Genomic DNA, 25,552 nt, shown 5'->3' with positions numbered 1-25,552 from the left:
TGTATGTAGGTTATGTAAAAATGTTCAGGTATCCATTGGGTAGTGTCCTAGTAGGTAGAGTTACACATAACAACTGAGGGAGTACTGAGTTCCTAGCCAGGGAGCTCTGTCACATTCTCCAGTGGAACAGCAGCAATCCTCCAAGTGCAAGGGCAAAGACCAGTGAAGAAGGATGGCCCAATGATGGGCCCTTGACACTGATGACTATGCTTATGAACCTGTGTGCTTGAAATTTCAAACTAGGCCTAGAGCTGCAGGGTGCCTTAGAGTTACCTCCTGAGAGCCTGCATGTTGCTCAAATGTGGCCACTCTCTAACCCAAACTCAGCATTTAAATGCATTACCTTCACAACAGCATGGGACATGACTTCTGGGGATGAGCCTCCCTAGTGCCAGGGGATTACTACCAAGCACCAGCTGGTGATGCAACTAGAAAAAGACCTTGAATTAAAGAGGGAAATGGTTAAGACAAATGAGTTTATTTGGCTAAGAGACTTCAAAATGAGTTGGAAGATCATCAGAGAGGTCATACTTATGCACATCTCAGCAGGATCCCAGAGACAGCCAAAGTATATACAACTCCAAGTACTGGTGCTCCTGAGGGCTATGGAGACACACAGGTTCTAAGGTCATGGCAGATGACTCTGAGGTTCAATGCCATGCCAGTGGACACTTTGGAATTTGTGCTCTTGAGTGTGATGAAACTGGACCCAGATGTGACCTCTCTACACTTGCCTCTTCTGTCCCTTTTACTGAAACCGTGGTTGGTGCTGGGTTTGGTATATATTCAGGAGACTTGAATCTCTGGACTGTCCATGTGCCAGCTGGGCCCTGAGCCTCAAGAGAGTTGCACCACCTACTCTCCAGTTCATTTGACCTAAGCAGGTCAGCTAACAGGGAGGTGAGGACGGTCAACCCCCACAACTGAGAACTGAGAGTTTCTACCACTGAAGCAGGAGAATCACATCCATCAGCTATGTGAGATCTAAGCCCCCTCTTGATTTAGAGGTGGAGTGGACATCACCATCCCAGGGTCCATAGGATTGAGGAATAAAATATGCATTAGAGTGGACTTACTGATATTCTACTATGGAACTATTGTGACTCTAGCAATGGAAGAAAAAGTATCATTGATGTGGAGATTGTGGCCATGGGAGTTGCTGAGGGCAAGGAGGGAGAAGTGAATGTATGATACAGGTTTTTTCGGGACTTGGCACTGTCCTCAGTGATATTGCAGGGACAGATGCAGGACATTATATATCCTGCCATAAGCCATTGAATGGGATGGGGAGAGTGTAAACTACAATTTAAACTTATAATCCATGCGATATAGCAGTGCTCCAAAATGTATTCACTAAAAGCAATGAATGTACCACAATGGTGAAAGAGGTTGTTGATGTGGGAGGAATATGTGAGGGGTGTGTGAGGTATATAGGAACCTCTTATATTTTTTAATGTAATATTTTTTGTGATATATGTATCTTTAAAAAAGACAATTAAAAATTTGCTAAAAAAATGACATAAGAAAATTGAAAGAGAAGGATGATAAAAAATATATATAAATATCATTCAAGTTGTATACAAAAGAAAGCTGGTTTAGATATGCAAATATAAGATAAAATAGACTTGAAGTAAAAAACTGTTCTGAGGAACACAGTCAGTCCTTATATACTGATAAATAGGTCAAGACAAGAAAAAGACATAAAAACTAAAATATTTGTGCACCCAACAGTAGAGCCCCAAAATATGTGAAGAAAATTCTGTCAGATTTGTAGTGAGAAAGAGAAGGTTCTACATAATATTAGTTGACTTTATTACATCAATTCCAATAATGGATAAAATACATAGAAGATTAATAAGGAAATATAAGATGTGATTAGTTCTCTAAAATCAAGTAGACTTAACAGGCATATATAGAAGACTTCAACCAGCAACAAGAGAATTCACATTCTTCTTAAATGCACATGGATCATTATCCAAGGAGGACTGTAAGTTAGGTCACAAAACAAGTCTCGATAAATACAAAAATGTTCAAATCATACAATATATCTTCTCTGACTGCAATGGAATGAAGCTAGAAATCAATAACAGAGGGAGTAATGGAATATTCACCAACATGGAAATTTAAAAATGTATCAGACAACGAATGGGTAAAGGAGAAAATCATAAAGGAAATTAGGAAATATCTTTTGGCCAATGAAAATGAAAATACAGCATACCAAAATTTAGAGAATACAGTTAAGGATAAATATCAACTGGTCAACATGTGTTGGGACTTCCTGGCCTACAATTGTTTTTCATCCCCTGGCCACAGAGACTAAATACAGCAATCATTGTACAGCAATTTCACTGTTGTATATATATGAGGTCCTCCTCATGACCCTCAGTGGGAGATTGGATGATTGGGTTTTTAATTTCAATAAGATAAAGTTAGAAAGTTCCTTAAAGCAAAGAGAACTCAGAAGAAGGGTTTAAATGTGCAAAGAAGGCAAGATACGACTTTTCATTTCAGGGAAACTAAATCTGCCTCTCCCTTTTAATACAATGGTCTGGGAAAGGATATGGAAGCCTAAGTGCCCCTCCCAGTTTTTCAAACTGCAGTTCTCACCCTGAGAGTTATGAATGCAAACTAATGTGTGAGATCAGCCTTTTTTTTCCTCCAATGAAATGTCATCAAAGAAAAGATTATAGTGTTTCACTCATCCTAAGTATAAATACTGTTTTGGAAAACTTTTTTTTCTTATGCACACATTACGCACTGGATGGTAAAGTAAGATACTTCTTACTTGAGTTCAAGATAAAAAAATTAATAAGCATTTCAGGATGAAAGGAACTAATACTGCAAACATTTCACAATGATATTCACCATTTCAAAGACCTCTTGAGGTGGCCTAGTATGAGGGAAGCACAGAAGCCCCTGAAGTGAAATCATCTTGGTTATCAAATAAGAGTAAAGGAAGAAAGAGTAGGCAGAACCCCTTCCCTGTTGGCACTGGAAAGAGAAAGAACACCACATTTCTGGGTCTCTTTGGGAAAGATCATGAGACAGATTTCATAAAATGAGCAAACACAGCACAACTGGGGCATGAATCGAGACAAAAGTTCCTGACTTTAAATCAGAAGAAAGGCAATCCAGTGGACTCTGAAAAGTTTGCAAGACAGCCATTATGACAGTTATAAGACTTGGGTGTGGGCAATTGCACTGTGGGACAAAGTAATGTGTTGATGAGGGAATGTACAGCCTGTGGGTGAGGGGAAATGTATATCAGATTGAATGCAACCAAAGAGAATAAAATTAAACATCAAAATAACAAATATTTTATTGATTCAATTACATGATAATGTAACATTTTATTAATAAAAATAAATTCAAAAGCAACTTCAAAATCAATTATTGCTGAATCCTAGTTGAAGACTTAATGTGGGTTGTAAATTTCACCAATCAAAACTCACAGAATGTGCAGGAGGTTTTTCATTAAAAACTGCAACTAGTGGGCATGCCAGGATCTCAGGCTTCAGTACAGTCATTCTCATTTTCTATAACTAACTCCAAAACATTTAAAATCTCTTACAATTCTGGAAACTTGATATCCTTTGATTGTGTCTATCGACACCTTGTTACCAAGCATATTTCTATACTATATTTATAACCACAATAGGCCATTATTTAAATGGAAAATGGACAATTCTCAAATATTATCAAATCATCATGCTATAAGAAAGGGTATACAATAATGGAAAAGGCACTGTTTCTATCCATAAAATCTAAGTAATAAATTTACAGTCTAATTATCCTTGTGTGTGAACTACTAAAAGAGAAATGTGCTGTATTGTCCCTAATTATCAGTTACTGTAATTCTTTCCCCATTTACAGGCAAGGGAAGAGAGCTTAATGCCATCTCCTAACACCCTACAAATATTTAGCTAACAAGTCTATGAGAGCTACCCAACTCTCCAGAATCTACCAAATCTTTATGCTATAGCATTGTCTCTCCCTCAGTCATTGTGATGTTTCTCAGGGTGCAGAGTCTCATTCATCTGTTGGAAAGCTTCTGTGAAGAACTGAGGCTTTCATGGGTAGAGGCTTAAGGAGGTACCACTGTCACCATCTCCAGGCTGCTCAGGACAGAAGAAAGGACGGAGAGGCTCCAGGGAGGAGAGGTCACTCTGCATATAGATGAGGGCATCATTTCGAACATCAAAAAACTTGACTTCTTCCAGGTCGACATCTAGGAAAATTCCCACACGGTCAAGGTCAGGGCTTGCAGGAATTCTGGTCTGTGGGAAGGAGCTAGGGTAGATTGCATTTCCCTTCAGGCTAATAACCCAGAAGCCAAGCTCCGAGGATAAAATGCTCTTCTCCTTTCTGTTCACAGACTCCTTGCAGACACCTAATGCCCACTCCTTCCCCTCCCCCACTTCTACCTCCCAATAATGGCGGCCAAAGTGGAAGAGGGAGGATCCCAAGACACAGGCCACGTGAGTGAATCTTTCAGGACCTTTCAGTAGGTTGTGAAAGATCGTTCCACACTGGACAGTCCTTAGGTCTTTGGAAAGGTCAAGGAAGGAGTTGGCAGTGGCAGCATCCAGGGTCATATGCTCCTGGAAACTCAGGATTGCATCACTTAAGTGCAGACTTTGCTCCAGTAGGGCGCCATGCTGCTTGATGAGAAGAGTTAACACTCGGATTTGCCATTCTTCCTTAGGAGATTTCTCACTTACTTCTCGACAGAGAGGACAGGTCATTGCTGACGTCTCCCTTTCTAGCATCCAAGTTTTAATGCAATCAAAACAAAAGGTGTGTGCACAGGAAAGAGAAATGGGATCGGAGAAAAACTCCAGACAAACAGGGCATCTTGCTTCCTCTTGCAGACTTTTAGCCATTGTTCTTGAAGGTCCTTCGTCAGCAGTCAGCAGAACTGAGCTGAAATTGCCCTTTATTAGCTTCTGGAAGTAATCTGGAGTGCTCTGCTCTCCAATAACCAGAATGTTTCTGAATCCAAAACAAAAATTAAATTAGCACATTGTATTGGAGCATTATCTTAACATAGTAAATAGACTAAACAACAAATAAATGAGAAGAAAATTCAATAAACAAAAAATGAGTATGATTAAGTTAATGATAGTATATCAATATGATGCAATATTAAGCAAGTATTAAATGTAGAAACTAGGTAAAACCTAGAAAGGTGCAAAAAGTAATATTAAAGAAGATAATGAAAATATTCAAATTAATGTTTCCTGAGTTGTAAATGGATAGTATTTTAAAATATTTATATGTATATCAAAAGGCCTGAAGTTAACATGAAACCTGATATTGTTGTTTTAAAGGATTCATTAAGATCCCTATCAGAAGAAAATAGTAGAGTGGATAGTCTTTTTCAGACATTTCAGCTTACTCTGTCTGGATACCTCGATGTGAGTTCTTGTCTAGACTGACCACAGCTTCTCTTTGTGCAGGCTGAGCTGGGTTTAGCAGGATCCAGGGGCAAAGTCTCCTTTTCTACCTAGGTAATTTCCCATTCAGGGTTCAAAAATTTATATATCTAAATGCAATCATAAAACTAAAGTCAATCCTACTCTAGTCAGCGCATAAAGGTGACCCTAAAGAACCACTAAAATTTCAAAGAATATTAAAGTATGTGAGTAAAACCAGTAAAACTCACTGCAAAATCATACTTATTATACTATCAATTTTAAGGACAAAATATCACTCAGAGGGAGTGAAGATGGTTCAAGTCATTAGGTGCTTCCTTCCCACATGGCAGACCTCAGTTTCAGTTCCCAGTGCCTTCTAAAAACAAGAAGAGCACACCATACACAGACAGTGAGTACAAATGATGAAGCAGGGAGAAATTAATAAATCTTTAAGAAAATAAAAATTTAAAAATAATTTAAAAAATATCATCCAGAGAAAATGTTTAAAGCACTCTTATACAACAATTCAAGGCTTGAGTGACTTTGACTAAACATATTAATTATTGGTTTCAGCTTCTCTGAAATAATCCTCTATGAGCTTTACCCAAATGGGTGTTTATGACATTGCCCTCCAGCTATCCCAATTATTCCAAAACTTGAGAACTTCTGGTACACTGACATCCTCCTGCTGGGTCTTGCTAAAATGGTTGCCCTGTATTTGGGGGAGCTAACCCTGACATGCTGGGCATATGTGATGTGTCCATGCTTGAACCATAGACAAAAGATAGCCATTAAGGCTGATCAGTACTTTCTGATGGGGTAGGAACTAGGGATCATCCCCCAAAAGGATATACACTGAGTAATAGCTAGCACGCCATCTTACTATGAATTCACAAATCACGTATTTCATTGAGGCTGGAGTAACATTCAGAGATGGAACAAGGAACAGAAAAAATATATATATATATAATTACAAAAAGATAAAGTTCACCTTTACAGCCAGCCTAGGAAAATGGGTTTCTAGAACTGTCCTGCATCCTGGAACACATCTACGCATCTCCATCCAACAAATACTTATTAAGAGCCTTCGAAGCTCCCAGTCTCATCTAGACCCTGGAGATACAAATATGATATCCATATCGAGGATAGGTGCCTACACGGAACTTGGAGTCTTTAGAAGCTTTCCAGTTCCTCTAGGATTCTCCAGTCTGATGGGGTCCATACAGTGCCAACAAAGAAAAATTTCTTCCTTAAATCCGAAAGTGAAGGCATTTGGAAAAGATGTTCACTGCTGCACCACATGGTCAATGGTCCACATTATAGTTTACACTCTCCCCCCAGTCCACCCGTGGGCCATGGGAGGACATACAATGTCCAGTAACTGTCCCTGCAGTACCACCCAGGACAACTCCAAGTCCTGAAAATGCCCCCACATCACATCTCTTCTTCCTACTCCCCACCCTCAGCAGCTACCATGGCCACTTTCTCCACCTCAATGCTACATTTACTTCCATTACTAATAAAGACAAAGAAATTTTTAAAAAAGATGTTGTGACCAAAGTTACAGAAATGGACAATGGAAATATCCCAGAGTGAAGGAGCAGCTTACCTTGAGCTGAAGACTTTCACTGAGTTGCTGAAGTTCAGATATCTCTTGCTTACCTCTGGCTCTCTGTCCTCTCAGCAATGAGCTTGAACTGATGCACAGGCCTTTTGATGGGGCTAGAATGCAGACCACACCCCCAGTGTCACAGATTCTGCCCTCTGAAATGCGTTAACTAAATCTAATCAAACAGATGTCCTCCACACTACTCCTTTGAGCACATGATGGTAGCATTATAGCCCACTCTATATTCCATAGTATAGTTTTAATCTTTGAGTTAAAATAGCAAACCTGAACGTGAATGAGATTCCCTTACTTCAGAACTCTACTTTAAAAAAACACAATGTTTTACCATGCAAATTACAAAAACACACTTGAAACCTAATCACATCTGGACTAATGTAATCATTGGTGTGGATGTCTCTGATATAATTATGCATAAACAGAACTTAAACCAGCTCTAATATCTTTTGACTAAGCAATTCTACCTTTGTATGTAGTTACTGGACAGGATGAGAATGATATCACCAGTTTAAACCTACTGTCCTCATGTAATTACTAATGTCCTCCCATTTTATTCTCAAAAGCGCCCCCATTTGGACCATAAATTATAAGGTATCCTAATTGGAAGTAGAAGGAACAGTAAAATTTCTAAGTGAAGAGGACTAAAACAAACATCAAAAAAGGGAACTGATGGGTCATAGGACTCCTGTTGTCGAGGGAGCCTATAATAAACACATCCATCCACAGAGATACACTCCATTCTGCACAATATTCTCACCTCCCTGAGCTTTGGAACAGGGCTCCTGCTCCAACCACTATGCTTTTACCTGGTTTCTGTCTTCATTTCCATGAGTAAAATCCTTTCAGCAGCAGTACTCACACTTTCAAATTTTAATCTCAGAAACTTTTACTCTTAAAAATGAAGAAGCAAATCTACTTTTTTATGTGAATGTGACTTCTCAAAATTAAAAATAAAACAAAATCTTGAAATATTTATTTAAGAGATCATTTATGTAATAAAGTCACTATGTATTAACATAAATATCATCTTTTTTTAAAAAAATTACTTTACTTTCCAGAATAAAAAAACGTTCAGTGAGAGGAGTTCCAATGTTTTACATGTTTGTAAACCTTTCATTCCTGGCTTAAGAAAGTATAACTGGATTCTCCACATGTGCCTCTGCTCACTTTGTTGCAATATGTTACTTTATTGAAAATATGAGACAAAAACATGCTTTCCCACACATATTGAGATGGAATTAGGAGGACTTTGCAGGTTCCAAAAAGGATTGGATAGAACTGCAGGGCCACTGTCTGGGCACCTTTGCTCAATGACAAATGCCGCACTCCATGTAGAAACAGTGAGTCTTGGTTCTTTGGAAACAAAAGACTCAGTGAAACTTGCATAGCAAATCATTTCCCTATTTAATTACACACTCCCTAATTCTTTCACCTCCAGCTTTTGAATGCACTGGCAACATCCTTTGCCCCTGCCCCTCCTGCTTTTGGTGATTCCTAATCTTTTCTATCCCTTCATGGGCAACAGTTCCTTGGGAAGGATCCTTCAAAGTTGGGCTAATTGCATGTAATTCTTAACACTGCACCATCGTGGCACCAATCGACTCATTACAATGGACGATTTTCTATTCTTTTTAAATCTCAGGGCACCAATCAATTCATTACAATGGATGATTTTTTTGAGCACTTAGTGCAAAGAGTGAATTTAATTTATCATCTATTCCAGTATCTAGTACATCTTATGCAAAAATGTCAAAATGGAATAAATTGTTAAATGGCAATCCTTTACCTGCAAAAAGAATAGTTGACTTAAAGCCCTCCTAGATGTGATTGTTGTATAGATAGCATCATCCTCAAGGAGGTTGCATTTAGTTGGAGAGATAAATACCTGAAAATAATCACTAATCAAAGAAATGAAGGAAATGAGTATTGGATACAAATGCTACTTGAGCAAAAAACAGAACAACTTTCATAGGAGTTGATAAAGAGCATCACTCTCTGCATATTATACAGTCTGAGATGGTAACTAAACTGAGAAAGTTCAGAGTACTTTAATAAATAGGTATTTAAGGCAGTGTTAAATGATCAAAAGAAAAAAGAATGTCTCATCCCCAGTATCATTGGAAAGGGAAAGGAGACCACACTTCTGCATCTCTTTGAGAAAGATCTTGAGCCAGATTTCATAATATGACTGAACCCAGCCCAACTTGGCAAAGTGTCTACCCAAAAGTGGTTGACTCTGTAAATCAGAAGAAAGATAATTCAAAGAGTCCTGAAAGGTTTGCAAGAGAGATATTATGACAGAGTATAAGACTTGGGTGTGGGTACTTGCTGTCATGAATAAAGGGAATGTGTTGAGTGAGGAAGGTAAAGGCCTGGGCGTGAGGGTAAATGTATATCAGATTGAATACCACCAAACAGAATAAAGTAAACATCAAAACAACAAACATTTTATTGATTTAATTGCAAGATAATGTAACATTCTATTAATAAAAAGTAACAAATTCAAAAGTCTTCAAAAACAATTATTACTGAATGTTAGTTGAAGATATAACATGATTGTTAAGTTTTCAAATCAAAGCTCACAGAATGTGCAGGAGGTTTTCCATCAAAAATTGCACCTGGTGGGCATGCCAGGATTTCAGGCTTCAGAACAGTCATTCTCATTTTCTGTAACTCCAAAACATTCAGAATCTCTTACAATTCTGGAAACTTGATATCTTCTGATTGTGTCTATTGACACCTTGTTACCAAACATATTTCTATACTATATTTGATAACCACAATAACCCATTATTTAAATGGACAATGGACAATTCTCAAATATTATCACATCATCATGCTATAAGAAAGGGTATACAATAATGGAAAAGGCATTGTTTCTATCCATAAAATCTAATAAAGTAATAAATTTACAATCTAATAATCCTTGTGTGTGAACTACTAAAGGAGAAATGTGCTGTATTGTCCCTAATTATCAGTTACTGTGATTCTTTCCCCATTTACAGGCAAGGGAAGAGAGCTTAATGCCATCTAACACCCTACAAATATTTAGCTAACAAGCCTATGAGAGCTACCCAACTCTCCAGAAGCTACCAAATCTTTATGCTATAGCATTGTCTCTCCCTCAGTCATTGTGATGTTTCTCAGGGTGCAGAGTCTCATTCATCTGTTGGAAAGCTTCTATGAAGAACTGAGACTTTCATGGGTAGAGGCTTAAGGAGGTACCACTGTCACCATCTCCAGGCTGCTCAGGACAGAAGAAAGGACGGAGAGGCTCCAGGGAGGAGAGGTCACTCTGCATATAGATGAGGGCATCATTTCGAACATCAAAAAACTTGATTTCTTCCAGGTCAACATCTAGGAAAATTCCCACACGGTCAAGGTCAGGACTTGCAGGAATTCTGGTCTGTGGAAAGGAGCTAGGGTAGATTGCATTTCCCTTCAGGCTAATAACCCAGAAGCCAAGCTCCGAGGATAAAATGCTCTTCTCCTTTCTGTTCACAGACTCCTTGCAGACACCTAATGCCCACTCCTTCCCCTCCCCCACTTCTACCTCCCAATAATGGCGGCCAAAGTGGAAGCGGGAGGATCCCAAGACACAGGCCATATGGGTGAATCTTTCAGGACCTTTCAGTAGGTTGTGGCAAATCTTTCCACACTGGACAGTCCTTAGGTCTTTGGAAAGGTCGAGGAAGGAGTTGGCGGTAGCAGCATCCAGGGTCATATGCTCCTGGAAACTCAGGATTGCATCACTTAAGTGCAGACTTTGCTCCAGTAGGGCGCCATGCTGCTTGATGAGAAGAGTTAACACTCGGATTTGCCATTCTTCCTTAGGAGATTTCTCACTTACTTCTCGACAGAGAGGACAGGTCATTGCTGACGTCTCCCTTTCTAGCATCCAAGTTTTAATGCAATCAAAACAGAAGGTGTGCGCACAGGAAAGAGAAACCGGATCGGAGAAAAACTCCAGACAAACAGGGCATCTTGCTTCCTCTTGCAGACTTTTAGCCATTGTTCTTGAAGGTCCTTCGTCAGCAGTCAGCAGAACTGAGCCGAAATTTCCTTTTTAGCTTCTAGAAGCCTGCTACAGTCTTCTCTTTAATAACCAAAATGTGTCTAAATCCAATATAAAAATTAAATTAACATATCACGTTGGGGCATTTTCTTTGCACAGTAACTAGATTTGACAACAGAAAAGTGTTATATATATATAAAGAAATTTCTTCCTTTCAATATTACCCTGGGCAACAAAAAATCAGAAAAAAATTTAATAAACAAAATAGCAGTAGGATTAAGTTAATGATACTATATCAATATGATGCAATATTAAGCAAATGTTAAATGTAGAAACTACATAAAACCTAGAAAGGTGCTAACAAGTAATGTTAAGGAAGACAATGAAAATTTTCATGTTAATCTTTCCTGAAATTGTAAATGGATAGTTTTTAAAAATATCTATATGTATGTCAAAAGATCTGAAGCTAATATGAAACCTGAAATTGTTAATGGATTCATTAAGTTCCCTGACAAAAGAAAATAGTAGATACTGTCTTTTTCAGACATTGCAGCTTACCTTGTCTGAATTCCTCCAAGTGAGGTCTTGTTTAGGCTGACCACAGCTTTTCTCTGTGAGGGTGAGTTGGTTTTAGCAGGATCCAGAGGCAAAGTCTCTTTCCCACCTTTATAGGTATTCTATCATTCAGGGATAAAAAATTTCTAGCTCTAAATGCAATCATATAAGTAAAGTCAATCCTATTCTAGTCGTCACATAAAGGTGATTCTAAGGAACCACCAGAATTTCTAAGAAATTTAATATATGTAAGTAAAACTGAACATCAGCTGCCTCTTCCTCTCTCTCTCTGACTCTCTGCTCTTCTCAGCAATGAGCTTAAGCTGATGCACTGGCCTTTTTATGGGATTGGTATGCAGACCACGCCCCCAACGTCACAGACTCTACCTCTGGAATGTGTTAACTAACCTAATCAAGCAAAGGTAATCACTCCTACTCTTTTGAGCACATGGTGGTGGCATTAAAGCCCACTCCATAATATAGTTTTCATCTTTGAGTTATAATAGCAAACCTGAATATGAATGAGATTCTCTAACTTCAGAACTCAACTTTAAAAAGCAAAATGTTTTTTACTGTTCAATTAAGAAACACACTGTTGAAACCTAATCAATTCTTGATTAATGTGATCATTGATGTGGAAGTCTCCAACATAATTATGCATAATTAAATTCTAAACCAGCTTTCATATCCCTTGACTCAGCATTTCTACCCTTAGATGTAATTATTGGACAGGGTAAGGAAGTGGCTGGCAAGTGACATCTATTGTCCCTGTCTAATTATTAATAATCTCCTCTTATTCTCAACAACGCCCCATTTTGTACCACAAATTATATGATATCTACTTTCGAAGTAGAAGGATCAGTAAAAGTCACACAGGAGGAGGCCTAAAACACAATCATCGAAAAATGGGGTTAATAGAACAAATGAGCTCCTTTTACTGAGGGAGCCCTCCTCGCTGAGACACACTCCATTCTGTACAACTTTCTAGTTTTCATCTTCTTGAGCCATGGAACAGGACTCCTGCTCCAACCACACAGTTTTTACTGTGTTTTTACCTGGCAGTTGTCTCCATTTCCAAGACTTAAACCCCTAGAATAGCAGGTCTCAATCCTTTTCATTTTAATCTCAGAATGCTCTTTCCTTTTACAAATGAAGACCTCAAAACTTCTTTTTTATGTGAATGTTCCCTCTCCATATTAAAATTTAAAGCAAAATCTTGAAACATTTAATAAATCATTTAATTAATAATGTCATTACATATTAACATAAGTAATGGAATTACTTCTTCTTTGGAAAATAAAAGTAAATGAAATACCACTCCCATTTTCCAAACATAAAACAGTCAGTACGAGAAGAAAATATGACTTTGCATAGATACGGAGTTGGGAAAATGAGGACCTTGCAGATGCCCTAGAAGGACTGGAGGGACCAGCAGGGCTGCTCTCTGAGTGCCTTTGCACCACCACACGTGCCACACTCTGCGGAACAGTGAATCTTAGTTCCCTGGCAACAGGAAGACCCTAATGAGCCCCCGGCCAACCTTTTGTGTGGCCTCTGCCATCTCATATCTAATTCCTGTGGATGGCATATGTCAGACTAAATATGGAGCAATTTTCTTCCTTTTTTCAAAATTAATGTTGTCCTTGTCATGTTTTTCCATTTGAGTTACTAAACTATATTATTGGTGCCAAAAATTAGGTTGCTTTCTAACTGTCTAGAACCTAAGAAGCCCTCAAGATACATTTCAAAATTATAAAAAGCATCCTATTCCCAGTGATTTTAAATTTTTTACCTAGCTCTGACTGTGTCTTAAACATACCCTAACTAGCTTCTGCTGAGATTTTGTCTGCCAGGAGAAATCTTCCTTTCCCAGAAAACCTCAGTTTAATTTCCAGATTCTCTATTTTTATGGTAAAGCTAAATTCAGGGGGAAATGTTTTTTTAAGAGCTGGAAATATTTGTTGTCACTTATCTGTAATATGTTAATATCACAATGACAACATATGCACAATAATTTTTATTTAAATTTTGGAATAATTTTTAATTATCATTAGTATTTTCACAATTTAAGATTAAATCAGGAATTATGTTTTTTTCCATTGCTTCCTGGCTAATAAAAGGAATAGACTTTCACATAAGCAAGTTAGATATGATGGTGGGGGATAAGGGAGTTTGTAATTGACCCTGTCAACATCTAGGGTCCCTACAAAGGAAGGGTATGTTTGCTCAAAAAAAGTTTGCATTTTTAAAAGGCAGCAGCTGTTGTGGGGCAGATTTTCACAATTAGCTTCCATTTCCCCTTTTGGTTGGCAACTACTTCTCTCCATCCTATATCCTCTCCTCCTCTCTGCTGCCCTTTATTTATACATCAAGAGGAGAAAATGCAGAGCACTTATCTGAATTATCACAGTAAAGCCACTGGAGAAACTCCCAGCCACTTCACTTCAAAAGGAGATATGTTATGAAAACATGGCAAGTCCAAGAAAAGAATATTTTTGAAACTTAGAATGTGTAGAACTAGTTCCACTTCTAGTACACTTATTTTAGAGGGCTGATGCTACAACAAAGTCAGGGACAATTCGTCTCCATAGTTATGTATCTGATCATCTGTAATCTCTGTGTAACACTGTGACCCCTCCTAATGAATGTTTTTCCTTATGTCTTATTCCTCTGCATTGTATTTGTCAAAAATATTGGGGGGGGGGGATTGACTAATGTTTGTGTTTCACACACAAGTTGTGTTTTTTGTCATCAGATTTCCTTTTCTGAAATAATCTGTAAAAATACTAAGTGTTAACCTGAATGTCCATGTAAATTTCAATGACCTTAGGCCACTAGGAAGGAAAGAAGCAGCGCTCAGTCACCCCTCGTGGGCCGACTTTCTTCCACCGTGTGGGGTGACTCTGAGTGATGAGTGTCCAGGAGCAAGGACACTCACGTGACTCTGCCCTTCGGGCTTGCATATCTCTGTGGTTTCTAAGCATCTTCAGTTTTTCCCAGTGCCTTCTCTTCTGGCAGAGGTCTGTTGGGTTATCTTTGCGCCGGTGAGGAAGTCTGAGTCAAAATAAATTTCCTTTCCAACAAATTATCTGACATTCAACATTCACACAAGAGACTGCAACTCTCTTAAAACCACTCCAGCCCCACCCCCACTCCAGGCAGGGCATCAGGGCAGTTGCTGGGCTTCCCCAGAGGCTGAAATCAGCCTCCAAGGGCTCCCAAATGGCCAAGCTCACACAGGCAACCAGGTGTGATCCAGCCATGGAAATCCTGCGCCTTCGCCCCTTCACCCTCTTCAGTGCCTGCCCGGGGCTCTTCAAGGAGGTGAGGGAGGACAGATGGAGGAGGGGGCCGAACCGAGCACTGAGTCCCTGAACCTCCCAGCTCAGCCCCTCACAGCAGGACAGGACATAACTTCCGGGGGTGGGGGCCCCAGCCCCACCCAGACAAGGCTGGGAAGGCAGACAGGACCCAGGGTTCCACCGGTCCCCCAGGGGAGCCGCGAACGCGGGGTGCAGGGGGCCCAGCCTGCGGGCCGCCCGGGGCGGGGCTTTTTGGGGATGCTGCCCCCCTTCTTGGGAGTGGTGGGTTTCTTGCTCTGCCAGAGGTGTGCCTGGATGGTGAGGCGTCCACGCTCATGCACATGGTCTTGGCGGGGATCTGGGTGAAGCGCTGGCGGTCCGAGTTGTACTCGCAGATGCCCTCGACCGTGGCCGGTGTCACGGTGCGGGGCCCGTAGCCCGCCAGCCGCGACAGCTCCTCCTTCTCCCCGGACAGCGAGCACAGGGCCCGGAACTGGCAGCTCGGGTCGCGGAAGAGGATGAGGAAGTGGTTGGCTTGGCTCTTCTCGAGTTCCTCGAGGATGCGGTTCTCCTGAGGCTCGTTCACCTGGGCCGCCAGGCAGCAGCGTGACAGGGCGCTGTGGACGATGAGCCTGTTGGACTTGGCGCTGGGCTCCTCCTACAGCCGCGGGCCTGAGCACTCGGGCACGGATGCGGGGCACGAGGCGTTGCTGCCCTTCTCCCAGGCGCGCTCGCGGCTGCCAGGCAGACGGCTCGGGGCCATGAGGCCGCATGGGGAGGGCGCCCGAGACGGGGGTGTCCTCACACCGAGGTTACCGCGGGTCTCGTTAGCCACAGTGGACAGCGACAGGGGGCACTGCGCGTAGACCTTGCTGAGCCAGGAGCCCAGCAGGCCGCGGGCTGGGCCCCGGGCCAGGGCCGAGTCGTCACCGCAGCCAGAGCGGGCCCCCCCCGGCGGCCCGGGGCCGCAGCACCTTATCCAGGTCATCCATCAGCTTCAACTGGGCCCTGCGCTCGTATTCGAGCCCCGCCGGGGACCCACCTCCTCCTCAGCCGCAGCCCGGGCGGAGGGCACAGCAGCCGCGGGGCCCGAGGGGGCCGCAGGGGCCGTGGCGGGGGCCGCGGCGGGGGCCGCGGCGGGGGCCGCGGCGGGGGCCGCCTCCTCCCGGGCCAGCCGCACAGCCTCCTCCCTCCGCGGCTCCTCCCCCGCCTCCCGCCGCTGTTGGCGTCGCCGCGCCTCCTCCGCCCGCCGCTCTGCAGCTCTAGCAGGCTGGCCCGCTTTTGTGCCATCTCGTCCTCCGGCGTGTCTTCATCCTTATAGAAGAACCCGAGTCCAGCCCGCGGCTCTCCCTCCGAAGAGGCCTCTTCTTCCAGGGAGTCCTCAGCCCCGGGGGGGGGCTCCCTTCTCCCTCATGCTCGGCTGCAGGTTCTTCCAGGCTTCCCAGTGGGATCTCCACAAGGCCGGGCCGCGCGGGCCCGGGGGATGGCTCCTCAGCCAGGAGGAGAGAGGAGCGCGTCTGCACGGGCACCTGGCTCGGCGAGAACGGGCGCAGGTGAGGGAGGCTGTCCACGTCGTGGGGTGGCGTGAGCCCCTGGTCAGGGGGCCCAGCGCAGCTCGGCTGGCCGGGCGTGCTGCGGGCTGCGGGATGTGGGGCTGGGGCCAGGCCCCGGACTGCGACGGGCAGCAGGGGCGCGGCGGGCAGGGATGGGCGAGGAGCACTTGGGCGCCCGTGCTGGCCCCGGGGATGACCCAGGCTGCAGCGGCCCGGGGGCCTCGGACTGGGCCAAGAGCCACTGCTGCTGGTCCGTGAGCCTCTGCATGTCCCACCAAACGCCTACTGTGACCTCCTGGCCCCCGGCTCCTCTCCAGCCTCATCTGACATCCAGGCACAAAGCTTACTCTCATTCCTTCTCCTTGCTCCCTTCCAATTCAGAACAGGGTGCCAAGTCCTCAGGGAATCATACCCTGATCCCCCCAGACTAGGTCAGAAAACTTATTCTATCCTCTTACATCGTGGTTGTAACCTTCCTCCATGTGAGCTAGCACAGTGGTCATGATACATTCATGAATGTGATCACTCGAATAATCTGTGGCTGCCACCCGTTAATAACATTTATTGAGCACTAAACATATGCCAGGAATTTTCTAAGTCTGCCACAAGTTTTATATAATTCAGTCTACAGAGCTATATGAAGTAGGTGCTGCTATCATCACAACCTCTCACATGATAAATTTAAAGCCCAGAGAGGTCTAGTAACTCACCAAGGTCACAGAGCAAGAAGTGGTAGGACCGGGATTTAAACTCAGACTGATTCCAGAGCCCATAATCCTAGCCTCCACTAGGCTTAGGCACACTAGCAGTCCTGCTTAGCATCCTGTCCTAAGTCCCTGGGAATGGTAGGCACGCAATAAAAATTGGTTGGAACAATTTAGTAAATGTTTCGGAGGTGCATTCATTTCTGCTCTGACCTTCAAGATTTTTACAATTGAGAAAGGCCCTTTTTTGGGAAGGCCTTGTCTCAACACTACCTCAGATATCTCCAAAACCATCTTTGCCTCTCCACCATGAGATAGACAAGACTGTCCTGCTTTTCTTGACTCAAGAAGTAACAATGAATAACTTCCCTCAGGGGAACACTTTCTGCTTTTAGTGAAAGGCCATGCAAAGGACCCTAATCTGAGCGCTAGGCTTGCAGGTTCTTTCATCCAGAGGAACGCTGGTAACAGGTAGAGTGTCAGCAGAAAGAGCAAAGGTACTTTCATTACTGAATGAGAATGTTTCAAAACCATGAGTTCATGCAGATGCATTCCATTCAATGCTTACGGCTATATCCCTTCTGCCTTATAAAAATTAAAACACAAAACACACTCCCTGCTGAACCTGGATTTTCTGTAGCATTTTCCTCCCATATCGTTTGTGTATATATATGTATATGTATATATATGTATATACACAATTTTTCTTCAAATTGCCTCATCTAGTTTCTGTGTATTCCTATAAAATGTTATAGCAAATGGTGGATATTTATTTCTTAAATTCAGAAACCTTCAGCATGTAAGCATATTAACCCAAATAATTTAATAAGCATATTAGTAATGAATTTGAGGAACTAGTTCTAATGCTGGTATCACCCAAGGCTCAGTTTCTTTGATAGATTTGATCATATGAAAGCAAATTATATTGAAATACTCATACTTTGTAACATAAAAACTCTTTATTATTAAATTCAACTACTTAACAATTTCTTGCCAAATAATTTCAGACATAATATATTCCATATAACAATAGTACCCATTATTCAAATTAAACAGTATTGAATCATTTTTTAAACTCTGCTACCAGGTTTGGCTAATTTGAAATCCAAATGAAAAACAAAATGCACCTATATCAAGCCATCAAAAACCGTAAATTCTAGGTAGATTGTAAAGCTAAATGTAAAAGGTAAGACAAAATATTTAAAAGAAAATATAGGAGGACATGTTCATGATTTCCAGTCAGAACTAACAATAAAATATATATACATAAATTATACTATATTAAAATTGAGAACCTCTATTCATCAAAAAACACTATTAAGCAAAAAGGTAAACCACATAATGGGAGATTATATATGCAATATATTTATCCAGTAAAGAGCCCATATCCAAGAAATATAATATCCTATAAATCAAAACAAAAAAGATAAACAATTCAGTAGAAAATGGAGAAAATTACTTAAAGAAGCATTTCACAAAAAAAGGCTAATATGAAAAAGTGGCCAACTAGATTAATGCAATTAAAATCACAATGAAATAACAATACATACTGTAAAAGAAAAAAAATATCCAGTGTTGAAAAGGATGTAGAGTACCCAAAACTTTCATACTCTGGTGGTGGGAATATAAAGGAGACACAGAATTTGGAAAACTATCTGGCAGTTATCAGTGAAGGCTGAACATATGTCTACCCTATGACCCTACAATTCCAATTCTAAGTATAGACCCAAAAGATGTGTGTGCATATGTTCACTAAAAAACCCCCCAAAAAACATGTTCATAATAACAGTAATAGCCAAAAACTAGGAACAACCCACATGTTCATCAAGAATTATAAGAAAAATAAGTAGTGGTATATGGACATAATAAGTACATTAGTCAGTTTTCCTTTTCAATGATAACCTTGGGAAGCAACCACAACTGTGCATAACAATATAGGTTAATCTCAAAATATAGTTACAAGTGAAAGAAGCCAGATACAAAAGAGTAAATGCTGAATTCATGTGTATCAAGTTCTTTATTGTTTCTTGATTGGGGTGTTAATTTACATGAATATGTTCATTTTGAAAAAATCACCAAACTTTACACTTACAGTTTATGCACTTCTCTGTATGCATGTTAGATTTCAATTTAAACACACACACAAAAAAACAAAAACAAAAACAAACCCACAAAAACCCTCTGCCACCTGGAGAGTAAAATGTTAGCAGAATGTTTTATCACTTTGTTAGTCATATTATGTATCATCCTCCTTATCTAAAAAAAGGAGTTAGTGTACATGTGCACATGTATTTGTTGGGGTGGGGCTTGCTTTTCTGTGGGCCTCAGCATAAGCCACAAAAGAGCCATTATCCTCAATTCATATTGCTAATTCAAGTGTATGCTCAGTTCATACTGTTAATTCAAGTGTGAATCAAATATTTAACCCATTTTTATCTGCCTTCCCTCTGTCTTCAGAGTTAGAAGGCTAATACCATTGGAAGTTTAACTTTTTTTTCCCCAATTGGCTTCACCTGTTCTCTACCATAAGTCAATTTGCAATTAAGAGCAGAAAGCCATTTTAGGATGTGAATTTATAAAATCAAGCACATTTTTAAAGTTCACAATATTTTCAAATTTGAGAAATTTACCCCTGGTCTTAGATTTTTCACAACCAGGAGTCTTAGCTATGAATTAGCTAAAAATCATCCCCAGCATTATGAACAAGTATTCATTTTCTGTCAAGGTGCTCATACCCTTGATTACTTAAATTTCACATACTTTGCTAAACCTGCCACAAAGTAAATATAAGTAAGTCACAAACCTTGACTGCCATGCAATTTTTTGGAACTTCTGAAAGGCAAAAGTGACTTTTGACTCTGATGAAAGAAGGATTCCTGAAGAAATGAGGGTCCATCAGTGGAAACAGGACCAAAGCTTAGTCATGGTTCCTTAAGTCTGAGCAGACTTCGTCAAGTTATCTAAACTATATGAACGATTCCATTTCTATACCATTTTGTCATTGATAAATTGGTAATAATGGTACCTACCTTTCAGCATAGCTCTGAAATTTTAAATTAAGTTGGCAAAGCATCTGGCATTGAATAAACGCTCCACAAACAATGCCTATTTTTTATCCACAAGAGTGTACACTCATCAAAGCAGGTGCCATTCATTTTTCAATTTTATCCTCAATTAAAATTCCTGGCAATAGTAAATTCTCAATAAACAGTTGTTAAATCAATAGGTTAATGAATTAAAGAAGTCTTTAGAAATGTGATTTTAATGGAAGAAAAATATTCCATTTTTTTGTATAACCTGGTTGGTTTTGACATGCTAGGTAGAACTTTCTTGTTTTCCTGAAATTCTCTACCAAAGCACACTGATGGAAACCAAAGTACCTATATTCCACGTGCAGGGACTCATCTGCTCTGAGGCCAATCACCATATTATGGGTCTTTCTGAAAAAAGCCATTTTATCAGAACCTGCACTAAAACAATGCATCCTCCACCCCTGGGGTTAGTTAGGGGATGAAAGGTTGACTGGAAGGGATCAGTTAAGAAGATGCAGAATTTGTGAAGTAGCAACCCCTTCCTGACTCCTCTCTATTTTGGGGAGTGAGATCATTCAATTACCACCACTCCCCAATTCCTGCAATATTTAGATACTCAAGTCACTAAGTGGTGGACTGACAATTTTCTCTCATGTGAAAAAGTCCTCTGACTTCACATAATGCCCTTTTCCCAAGGCTGATGCTGGGAGCTTAAGGTAAAAAGCAGGAGAGAGACCCCAGGAAAGAGAGAAAACCAAATTGGCCTGCTTCCCACCATCTGGTATGTAAGCATCAGTGGGTTTGCCACAAATAAAGTGAATCCCGCAGAAGGTGGTGGGGATTCAGCCATCACATGCGTGTCTTCAGGAGAGCCAGCCAACTCTGGGTGAGGTGATCCTAGCAGAAAGAAGGTGACCTGGGTGACTTGTTATAGGGTCTGAGAGATGAGGAAATGCAAGCCTCAGAAGATGTTCCCTCACTAGGGAGTCTGAAGGGGAAGCCCCTCCAAATTGAATGTATTCCCTACCATACTGGCCAGCTGGCATTTGAATGCCTGCCACGTCGAGGAGACTGTCAGCCCCATCTGGACTCAGGGACGTGCAACAGAGAAAGAAGGATGAGGACCTGTGGAAAAGTCTTCTTCCCTCTCCCTCCTTTTCCTCTCAACTCTAGGGGTGCAAAAGCAAGGAAAGAATCAAGGAGAGAGAGCAGACATCTCAGTGACCCTAGCTCCAAGCTGCTGGAGCTACAAGACCATTCTTTATTGAGGAAAGAGAAACAGAGAAGGGAGAGGGAAAATGCAAAACGATCTTAATATTTGAAACCAACTGTTATGACAACTGGAGGTGTTTGGGAAAAAAGAACTATCCTGAGATGTCATTAAGGGAGCCAAAGACCTAACAGGAAAACAAGGGCTGCAAGACACATCAGAGGCAGTTAATTGAAAAAGACAAAAAAATAAATAAATAAATAATCTGAGACTCCTCAATCAAACCAGGTCCCCGGTAGATGTTTTGTGATCCATTTAAATGATTATTTAACTGCTTCCAATTACCATTCCAACAGGTACAGCCTCTAGTTTCTGGATAAATGCAAATAAGACAGACAATGCTGTAGAAGATTTTATATGTCCAAATTGATAAAATAATTTATATCCAGCTACAAACTTGACCCACAAAGATTCTGAAAGATGAACTTCTAATTCCTTTTGCCCAACCCCTTGTCTATGTGTTCTCAGTCCCCTTACAGCCTTTCTCCTCCCCTGCTCTCTATGGTGAGGGCTGACCCCTGCAAATTGCATTTCTCAGGTACCTCCCAACAGCCTTCCGGTTCAGGTTCAGTCAGCTGGAGCAAGGGCAGGAGATGGGAGGGTGGGCAGTAGATTGGAGGGTGGAGGAAAGGAAAAGCCAGAGTGCTTCACTTCCCTCTCTGCTTTGGGGGCAGCCGTAGCAGGGTCTGCGACTCCTCCAGGGCTTTCAGCTTCCCATGGCCAACCGCTGCCTCCATACTCCTCCATAGCCCCAGTCCCTTCTGAGTACAACTCCTTCTTCCCTTCTTCCATTCTGGGTCTCTTAGGAAATGCCAGGCTGTGTCTAATCTTTTTTTTTTTTTTTTTACCATTTTAGTTCTTCCATCACCTTTGAAACTAGTTCCCCATATTGAATCCCTTTTATTGAGCTACTTGGCATGGGGCTCTATTTTCCTGATCTATAACAGTGACTGATATGCCTTCCAAATGCCATCCATCCTCCCACTTTGTGGAGAGCTTGGGTCATACCAATGATAAATACACAAACACACACACACCTTTTCAAGGAATTCCACGGTCATTACTAATAGTTAACTAAAGTGTTGAGAGACAGTGAGAAATATACTGATACCAAGTTTCTATTACCAATCTCAAATTTTCAAAAGAAAAATTGTGGACATCAAGAACACTAGGCAATATCCAACTAGGTTTTTCAATCACTAGGACAAATGGGCAGGACACTGTACTGATCAGTATATTCTTCCACTCTGGGGTATAAATCCCAAAAAAACAGAACACAAAGCCTGTAAATATTGACTAGAAACAGATTTCTGAGAAGGTAGATTTCTGAGATGGTAGATTCATTCATTCAACAAATATTTATTCATTAACAGACAAACTGTAGGTGCTGGGAATATAGCCATGAATAAAACAGGTAAAACCCCTGCCCTCCTGCAGCTTACACTTTGGAGGAGGGGAGACTCAAAAAGTAAGCATAAGTAAATGATGTTTTTTCAGCAAATTCAGGGGAAGGGGGCAGGCTGGGACTGGGACAGTGGCCTTTCTTTGTCAGGAAAGGTGCCTGAGGAGGTGAGATGACAATGGAGTCTGAGTGGTGGGTGGGAGTCAACCATATAAAGAAAAGAAAAATACGTAGTCCCTGACTTTGAGGAATTCCACCCTCACCCCAGTACATGCCCTTTAGAACCTGCATTTTACAGTCCATTCACATTTACCTAATACCAGTCAAATTACATACCATCATCTTTGGTCCACCTCCCAACATTTCCAATACACCCACCACAATTTCAAATAACCATCCCATGATTTTCTCAATAAATTCAAATATGAATGGTTGCAATCATTCAGATTATTTGCCTAGGCTCAGCTGGTATTTTTCCAAGTGATAACCCTAAATCACTTACTTCAGAGTCACTTGGGATTTTTGCTTAAAATTCTACTTCCCCATCTGCTGCTTAGAACTACTGAACCAGAGCCCTGGGCTTGGGGCCTGTGAATGTGTGGCAGTCTTCCTATGTAACATTTATGCACATAGTTCTGAGAACCACTGGGCTAAAGCTCCATGCCTGCCTTCCTAACTTAGCAATATGTAGTTGATGAAGCTGCAACCTGCCAATTAGTATATACAATTTCACAGTAGTATTCAAATTCACCCCCCAAAAAACCCCACTGAAGTGAAAATCAATCAGTATGGAAATGTCCAAACAAAAGCAAAATGCATGACTCAACTTATTCTGATTTCAGAGCAATAATTTTTAAAATCACATTTGCAACTCTCAACTTTACCAGCCATTCCTCAGGGTGTTTCTCCCTCTGTACTACCAAAAGATTATTTGGGCCAACCTGTAATATAGTCGAAAGAGGTGTCCACTCCTTTGTGTCTCTTGGGCTGCTGCTGAGCTCCTGAGTAACTTGGATTAAAAAGAAACTCTGGTTGTCTCCATTTCTGAACATGCCGCCTTTTCAGTGTCCCTGTCTCTTGCACACTGTCTGTGCATATGGAGCAAATTCATAGAAAGTGACCCTCACCCTCACACAAAAACTCCTTTAAAAATCAGCACATCTGATTTATATAAAGAACTTGGTAGTTTGAAATTATAATCTAATTATATGTATGTAATAATATAATCTATAGCACCATATTTTTCCCCCTCACCCCCTCCTCTCCCTCTCCCACCTCTCCGTGCTCTGCTGTTCTTGTTGTCTGTGTCCATTCATTGTGTGATCTTATGTACCTATTTCTCTTTTAGTCTTTTCTTCTCATCTTTCTCTTCTAGGATTCACCAGGATTTGACCCTGGAGATCTCAGATGTGTAGAGAGTTTCCCTGTCACTTGCACCACCTCCATTCCTGGTTTCTGCTGCACTTCACCTTGACTCTCCTCTTCGTTTCTCTTTTGTTGCTTCATCTTCTCGCTGCATGACTCACTTGTGCGGGCACTGGCTTGCTGCACGGGCACTCGTGTGTGCACTCAGCTCACCGCGGGGCACTAGGCTTGCCACATAGGCATGCTTTCTCTTTTTCTTCTTTTTACCAGGAGGCCCCAGGGATTGAACCCAGGTCCCCCCATATTGTAGGCGGAGGCCCTATCACTTGAGGCACATCTGCTTCCCACAGAATTCTTTTTATTCTTGCATTTTTCTTTAAGAACAAACCAAATAAGTTACAAAGCATAGATAAGTAAAAATTTTTCCTAAATAACCAAATTCACATCCAACTTGATTAGGAGGTTTGGAGCAAGTAGCCATGTGTCTCATGATTTCAAAAAAATAACAAAATTGCTGACAGGTCCATTAGAAAAATTAAACAAACAGAAAGAGAAAAAGCTTTCCTTAATTTCGAAACATAAATTAAAATTCCAAATCAGGTAATTCAATTATGTAAGTTAGAAGTATCATTTCTAACAACTGATATTCATTTTGATATCCTTGGAACACTGATTTTTCTCCAGTTCATTTCAATTAATCACATATTTCAGTCCTTCTAACTGAAAAAAAGGAAATTTGAGGCATGTACATTTTCAAAAGAAAATATTCATTATTAAAAAATTAAATAAAAAGGAAACAATCTCTGCTAGTATTGGCTTTTAAGATATTATTTGCACATACTGTCACTTGTCTCAATTGCTCTTCTTATCTCATTCATGGAAATATTGTCTCATTCCACAATATTACAGAAGTAAACTGAGAATGAAGTCAGTGGAGAAAGAATCACAGCATTCAAGAGCAAATTTCCTGCTCGCTCTCCAAAACCTGACCAATTCTCTATGTGCCAAGTGATTTGGGACTAATGAGAATTAAAAGAATTTTGTAAGCTCACAATCACAGTTGCTCTCACATTCTTGTATTTCACTGACAAAAGGACCAGAACCTCTGACTCTTCTCTAAGAGAAGAAAGCCTCCCTAAGTTTCTTCCTATCACCCTAACACCTTCCATAGGCCAGTAGAGTGAACCAGCAAGAACTCACACTGCATACACACACCCCTCTCTCAGCCGTTGTTCTCCTTCAGTCCCGGAGTTAGTCTTTCAGACTCTGGGTGTAACCAGAAATACAGTAACCAGCATTTCCTGGATTAA

At 41.1% G+C, this 25,552-nt stretch overlaps 2 protein-coding genes and 1 pseudogene across 2 annotated transcripts; all 3 read right to left on the bottom strand.

Annotated features, from left to right (window-relative positions):
• Nucleotides 1-4,070: 4,070 nt before the first annotated feature.
• On the bottom strand, nucleotides 4,071-4,745 carry LOC101414932 (ret finger protein-like 4B). The gene has a single exon (XM_058307647.1). The coding sequence runs from the start codon at nucleotides 4,743-4,745 to the stop codon at nucleotides 4,071-4,073; it is 675 nt and encodes a 224-aa protein (XP_058163630.1).
• Nucleotides 4,746-10,243: 5,498 nt separating this feature from the next.
• Nucleotides 10,244-11,056, bottom strand: LOC101414474 (ret finger protein-like 4B). The gene has a single exon (XM_004455862.2). The coding sequence runs from the start codon at nucleotides 11,054-11,056 to the stop codon at nucleotides 10,244-10,246; it is 813 nt and encodes a 270-aa protein (XP_004455919.2).
• A 3,943-nt stretch (nucleotides 11,057-14,999) lies between these two features.
• LOC131280487 (calmodulin-regulated spectrin-associated protein 3 pseudogene) lies at nucleotides 15,000-16,737 on the bottom strand (annotated as a pseudogene).
• Between the last annotated feature and the right edge of the window lie 8,815 nt (nucleotides 16,738-25,552).

The sequence above is a fragment of the Dasypus novemcinctus genome, chromosome 11, assembly GCF_030445035.2.
Source record: "Dasypus novemcinctus isolate mDasNov1 chromosome 11, mDasNov1.1.hap2, whole genome shotgun sequence".
NCBI lineage: Eukaryota > Metazoa > Chordata > Mammalia > Cingulata > Dasypodidae > Dasypus > Dasypus novemcinctus.
The sequence above is the reverse complement of the archived record's forward strand: the minus strand, read 5'-3'. Positions and strand labels throughout refer to the sequence as shown.

Bases quoted from the DNA above. Each gene is read 5' to 3' on its own strand.
- LOC101414474 (XM_004455862.2), bottom strand. From the start codon at position 11,056: ATGGCTAAAAGTCTGCAAGAGGAAGCAAGATGCCCTGTTTGTCTGGAG.
- LOC101414932 (XM_058307647.1), bottom strand. From the start codon at position 4,745: ATGACCTGTCCTCTCTGTCGAGAAGTAAGTGAGAAATCTCCTAAGGAA.